This window comes from the organism of the source record quoted next, unplaced genomic scaffold (genome assembly GCF_019419815.1).
Source record: "Pyrus x bretschneideri cultivar Hongxiangsu unplaced genomic scaffold, Pyrus_bretschneideri_v1 Contig2, whole genome shotgun sequence".
Classification (NCBI taxonomy): Eukaryota; Viridiplantae; Streptophyta; class Magnoliopsida; order Rosales; family Rosaceae; genus Pyrus; species Pyrus x bretschneideri.
Genome location: NW_025999501.1, coordinates 11,119,731 through 11,125,989, shown reverse-complemented (window position 1 = coordinate 11,125,989; position 6,259 = coordinate 11,119,731). Strand labels below are relative to the sequence as shown.

Below are 6,259 nucleotides of genomic sequence, written 5' to 3'. Positions count from 1 at the left end.
AATTAATTATTTTTTAAATTTGATATGACAAATCGTTTAAAATTTAAGTTTATATAACAAATTAAAAAAGGGGTATAAGGTCATATGACAATTTAAAAAAAATTCCAAAATAATATTTAGTAACAACATTAGACATGATAGAGCTAATAAGAATGCACAAAGCACATGTCAAATGGAAACTGGTTAATGTACCTTTTTATAGTTGTTGTTTTCAAGTTGTTTTTTTATTATTATTTGTAGTTTGTTACAGAGTCATTTTTCTCTCTTACCAAAAAAAAAAAATGTGAAATGTAGAAATTAGTTTACCATACTTAGCATTTTGCTTTCTAATGTCAAACAAAAGTGAAGTTCATTTCCTCTATTTTTTTTTTCGGGTGAATAAATTTAATTTGTAGCCTTAATCATATAAGAAGTAAAGAAAAAGCATGATTGAGTCCTAATATTAAAAATATTTTTACCTAACCGAAATGTTTTTCTTCTTTTTTGTAGGCAAAATTGCTTTTGCCGATGCATTTTATGTGGCCCAAACAGTGGTTCGTTTTAACGGTTTAAGGTCCAACAACGACCCCGTCGCAAGACCCACGGGCAGGAACCGTACGCGTAGCAAATCTAACAAGTTCCAACAATTGTTACTTTGTAATACGGTCTATTGTTGTTGCTTTTTACTTGTTTGCGAGAGTTTTTAGATTTGATTCTCGTCAAAAGCGAACTTGAAACACATTATAGCACTATTATGAAGGTAAGCTCACCTCCCTTAGTATGAACAATATCGTTTGTTAGAAAAACTAGTACATGACCACAAAATGTGTGAAATTTTTTATTTTTGTTTTTAAAATTGAATGAGAGAGGTAAAAATGAGAGAGAACGTGGAACTGGAGAGAGAGGGAGAGAAGTTTATTTTTTAATTTTAAGAATTGGAGGTATTAAAATTAATTGTAAATGAGGCTTAAACATAAAAAATCAAAATTTTGTTTTATAAATTATGTTTTCGCCCCTACCTGTTTTTGTTGTAATAAGAGACTAAATAGTTTTTACTCTCTTTTGATTGAAAAAGAGCGTTTTATTCGTATGTAGTTTGGATAGAAACAAGTTCCAACACTTTGCCATGCTGCGCACCACGTTTTGAAAGAGGGGAGAGCGAGAGAGCCTAAAAATTTACACTTTTAGCCGCTTATTTGGTGTACTCGTTTAATGGCTCACCACATGTTTGATGAAAGTCCTTGTCGGCATTACGGGGTTTATAATTATATGAACGTATCGCACGAACAAAGTAAAAATTAAGGAAAAAAATATGAAGAGTAACAACTCCTCCTCGTCCTCCCACTCCGTAACCCACTCCACTAAACTTGTCAATGTAGCTGAAAACAGAATCTTTACCAGCCCATTTCCAGTCCTTTATTGGTAATTGTCATAGCATCCTGATAGTATACCTGACTGAACTTTAGAACTTCAAATCGTATGTGATTAATTTTTGACCCGGTATCATCTTCAACAGCCATCATTGCTTGCGAGGTTCTCAAACATCTTCCTGGTAATTCACCACCAAAATTATTGTGAGCTATGTCTTTGAAGCTTTGGCTGGGTACCACTGGTTTTGTTGCGTCCAACGTGTCCATAAAAAAGGTTGGATCGAAAAAAAAGGACACGCAAGGAGGACATCTGCTTCAAATAGCAAGGATAGATACATGGTCTGATAGATCAGCAGATGCTTGGCAGGCACATGGCTTAACATAGCAGCAGGATGCTCCACAGACACTTGATTAGCACCAGCAGCAGGATGCTTCACAGACATATGGTCTCAAAACCACATGGAGTATGAGAATTCCTACCCGTTACCATTTACGGAGCACATCAATCAGGAAGTATGCTGGCATGCTTCCCCGGAATCTCATCCTGAATATCTTCCAAGCCAAGCTTTAACATCAGAGTTCTTACCAGAACCATTAGGCCAGGAACTTGATGTTATGAAGCAAACACTGGAACCATTAGATTCTACCCTTGCACCCTTGCTAGATCAGATACTAGGCTTTGTTTGAAATGGAGCAATGCAAGTTTCTCATCTTGAAGACATTGGCTGTGAACTGGGATGACATTAATACAGAGGTGGATCAACATAACAGTCATTAAAAATAGAAAAAAAGTGGAACAAAGTTTTCATCTTGATAAACTTTTAGAGACACTGCTGGAAGATAATCTTGTGGAAAACACCTTCATGAAATTTTTCAATGTTAGCTCGACTTCGAAGTCTTTAATTAACCATCAAAATAATTTTTCTGATTCGAACCAGGAAAAATCAGGCAAGAAAAATAACTGTCTGTTTGGTATTGAATTTGAGTCCAAAATTTTTTAACTCAAAAACAATTTGTAAGTATTAAGATAAAAAAAAAAAACCTGTTTGATAAGCCTATTTTTCAAAACTGGACTCAAAAAAATTTAAAAACAGCCCATTATAATTTGAAAACAACAAAGTCAGGTTTTAAGAATTTTTTTTTTCTTCACGAATTCATATCCCTGCGCCGTGCTCTGCGATGGAGGTCTGAATGACCTGCGCCAGACCACGAGCAGGCCTTGCGCCTCACCAATGACGAACGACCAAGAGATTCCGGCCAACATGGTGAAGGTTCCGGTGAATAGCTTTAAGCCTCAAATCTCTGAGTGCTTGATTGGGAACGAAACTGGGCCATTCTCTTCACTGCCAGGAACGATCAAGGTAATGGGTCTTTCTCTTACTGTTTTGTTTGGTTCTTTAGAGTAGCATATTAGCAAGTTAATCTGAAATTTCTGGGTTTCAAGAGCTTGTTTTAGCCTATGAATTTCTGGGGGTTTTGTTGCTTTTTTATTGAAAATGTGTAACTTTTCTGGGTTAATAGCCTTTTTCTGGGTTTAAAGAGCTTGTTTTAGATAGTGAATTTATGGGTTCTGTTGCTTTCAGTTTGTTATTACGTTATATTTGTTTTTTTTGGTTTAATCTAAATGTTTGGGAACTTGTGGTTCTGAATTAAAATGTGGGTTTGTGGTATTTTGGCTCAAAGTCTCTTACTTTGCAAGCTCTGGTTTCAAATGCAATCTCTGGCTTTTGAAGATAGCATAAAGGTGGGCAAAGGAGAAGGGCAATTGAAAACGTTGTGACATAGCTTGCTTAATGATACTCAATGAATATTGCAGCTGCAACTTTCTTTCTTACACACACACACACATATCTATTAAAATTGGTGTGATATTTAGAGAGGCTAAGTATACATTATATATTTCCATTAAAATTGGTTCCGTTGAGCTATTAGAGCTTGCACATTAGGTGTTTGTGAAAATTCCCCATCGAGTTAGCCTCTAACTTTAAATCTGTAACATACATATCAAATTCTCAAAATATCAGATATCTTTACCCCTTTCAGGTAGTTGCACATAATAATGTGTATTAATATTAATTATAGATTATGGCCCTGCTTTGGAACTAATGTATCTGTCTTTTTCATAAGTTGGTAGTATTCTCTTGTACTATGTCAAACGAAATTGAATCCCTATCCTGAAATTTTAAGTTATTAAGAGATATAAAATAATTTATGTAAGCAGCCCAACAATAGGCAATGGAATGACAGGATGCTTAATATACCTATTTTTATGATTGTTAGATCGAAGAAGGAAGTCCAATTTATCAAGGATCAAGTTTTGGAGTAGCAGACGCCACGCCACCTTTTGTTCAAGGTATGGAAATCTTGAACTTGGAATCTGGCTGCTTTCGTATTGTGTTTTTTCTTTGACTGCTCTGGATTGTATGTATGAAGTCAAAACTGAAATGCTGTTGCAAGTTACCGTACTGGCAGTGGTGACGTTATATAAAATTAGTAATAGTGGACCATGGTTCCTTTGGATCTTACATTGCTTTGGAATTGAGGTTAAGCTTGGTTGGCAGCTTAGATTGCCCTGGTAATGCTATAGTTGACCGTTACTCACAACTGACTCCCAACTGTATTTATAATCATTCAGGATCGATGAAAAGATTCGTTGGGTTTCAATTAATTTTCCCATGACTTGGTCAAGCTTCCATTCGTGACTGATATGATTGTGGATTTTTTATAGTAATAGTACAATCAGGGTCGTTTTGTTGTTGTGAAATGGGAAGTAAGACTCATGACTCATGACAGTATATCGCCTCTGTTTACCCAAACGGTTGCCGATGTTAATATATGCCTTGATTTTGGTTCTGCATTAAAGTTCAGGATTGGCTTCACTGGCCTTTCTTTACTATTTGATCTGCTTTACCATCAATTTTGATCACAGTTTTTATATTTTATGATTGGTGTTTAAATTGTGTCTTATGCATCAAATACCATTGGTGTTTACGATTACCGGAATATTATACTTTAGCATTAACATTCATAAGTGAATGTAGCTTTTAGCTTTGTATTAATTTCGATGTTTTTATTTACATTGGAGTGCTTAAGAATCGTTTTCCTATTCTAAAGTTGATGCCAAATTATCCAATTAGGAAGCAAAGATGCATTCCGGTTGCATGTTATGCCGTGCACAATTTCATTAGAATGCAATTAAGGAATGATACTTTGTTTCAACAATTTGAAGACAAGGATGTTGATGTGGTAGATGAAGAAAGCTCAGGGGCGAATCAAGAAGGGGAAAGCATGCATTTGAATGACAACAATGTTATGAATGATGTTAGAGACCACATAGTCGGATCAATGTGGCTTGATTACGTCAATAACAATTAGTCTCAAAGTTTATTGGTTTTCTAGAATGTTTTAATGTAGTATTTATTATCTAAGACTTGAAGTTTAATTTGATTATCGAGCATATATGTGTTGTATTAGCACATGGATATCAAAATAGTATGTTTAAGGTTTAATTTCATATGTTTTGTATATCTTAAAACAAATACATAATTGGGGAAAATAAAAAAAAAATCTGTTTTCAAGAGTTAAACCAAACAAGTTTTCAAATTTTTAGATTCAAAAATAGTTTTAAGTTCAATGCCAAACACGTTTTTGAAACTTAAAAAAAATTGTTTCTAAGAGATGTTTTTAAAAGTTAGTTTTAAGAACAATTCAAGTTTTTTAGTAAAATACCAAACAGGTCCTAAGAGCAACTCCACTGTGGTGGATTGCTCGGGGGAGAGGCCAGAGAAAAGGGCCCGAGGCCCCGTGGATTCGCTCCAGCGTGAAGGAGCCCGAGTGGAAGTGAAGGCCCGAACTTTGGGCCTATGAAGAATTGCCAGCCCGAGAGCTTGAGAGCCCGAGTGGATGTGACGCCAAGGCTGACGTCAGCCCCGCGTCAGGCCTTTTTTTTATTTTTTTTATCAGGCGCATGCACCCCACTCAGGCGTGGGGGTGCGTTGCCCGACATAATTTCAGAAAAAGCAGCCAACTTTTCAGATTGAAATGTTATCGTTGGGAAGCCACGTGGCTTCCCACGGTCCGTTCAATCTCAACGACTCTCTAACTTGGACCGTTAGATCTCAACGGTAAAAAAAATTAAAAAAATCTTATTCAATATCAACCGTTTGATCTGAGATCAACGGTCGATATTAATATGCTTTATAAATAAATAAATAAAAGAAAAAATAGTTTTAAAATTAAGAAAAGTTACCGTTGTGACATGTGGCATAATCTGGAGTGTTGGAATTCAAATTTTTTTATATCCAACGGCGGATATTAATTAGTTGAATAAAAATTTTAAAAAATTGTAAAAAATCTGAAAAAAAATCTAATTTTTTTTTAAAATTGTTTTTACTTTTCTATAAAACCTTCTTATTATCATCTAGCTTACACCACAATTTCATATTTTTTTCAACTACTTTCAATCACAATCCTATCTTTCTCTCAAAGTTTCAATCCAATTTTTTTCAACAAAATGACTACTGATGCAGGTGGCGCAACGAGAACAATTAAAAATCTTATCCGAAATTACAAATAAAATTATTTTGTATTATTTAATAATTTTTCCGATAATGACATGTGGCGCAATAAGCCCGATTAAAAATCTTATCCGAAATTACAATTAAAATTATTTTGTATTATTTTATAAATAAAAAAAATACTAATATTTTATTCCCTATTGCCAGGGCTATTGGTGCAACGATGGAGATGCAAAAGGTGATTACTGTTCATTAAGGCAATTACTATTCACTGGGGGATAGCATAATGTATTGCCTGAGGGGAGGTTTTAAACGGTGGAGTTGCTCTAAGGGTTTGAAATATTATCTCTCTTATGTAACAGATGCTATTGACCTTTCCTTTCATATCTTTTA

The 6,259-nt window shown here is 34.7% G+C and overlaps 1 protein-coding gene across 6 annotated transcripts; it reads left to right on the top strand.

Annotated features, from left to right (window-relative positions):
• The first annotated feature begins 2,423 nt into the window (after positions 1 to 2,423).
• Positions 2,424 to 4,898, top strand: LOC125476886. 6 transcript variants are annotated; one of them, XM_048583481.1, is made up of 3 exons: positions 2,424 to 2,710; positions 3,630 to 3,702; positions 4,600 to 4,898. In XM_048583481.1, exons 1-3 carry the CDS (start codon positions 2,582 to 2,584, stop codon positions 4,722 to 4,724), a joined length of 327 nt encoding a protein of 108 aa, XP_048439438.1. In that variant the 5' UTR covers positions 2,424 to 2,581; the 3' UTR covers positions 4,725 to 4,898. The 6 variants fall into 6 exon arrangements, 3 of the variants coding, with proteins under 3 accessions (XP_048439438.1, XP_048439437.1, XP_048439439.1); XM_048583480.1 differs by having other exon boundaries at positions 4,579 to 4,898; XM_048583482.1 differs by having other exon boundaries at positions 4,487 to 4,898.
• Positions 4,899 to 6,259: the final 1,361 nt, after the last annotated feature.

Excerpts from the sequence above, each read along its gene's own strand:
- LOC125476886 (XM_048583480.1), top strand. The coding sequence starts at position 2,582 with ATGACGAACGACCAAGAGATTCCGGCCAACATGGTGAAGGTTCCGGTG. Across the intron at positions 2,711-3,629 it reads CACTGCCAGGAACGATCAAG|ATCGAAGAAGGAAGTCCAAT; the intron begins GTAATGGGTCTT and ends TATGATTGTTAG. Across the intron at positions 3,703-4,578 it reads CACGCCACCTTTTGTTCAAG|ACAAGGATGTTGATGTGGTA; the intron begins GTATGGAAATCT and ends AACAATTTGAAG.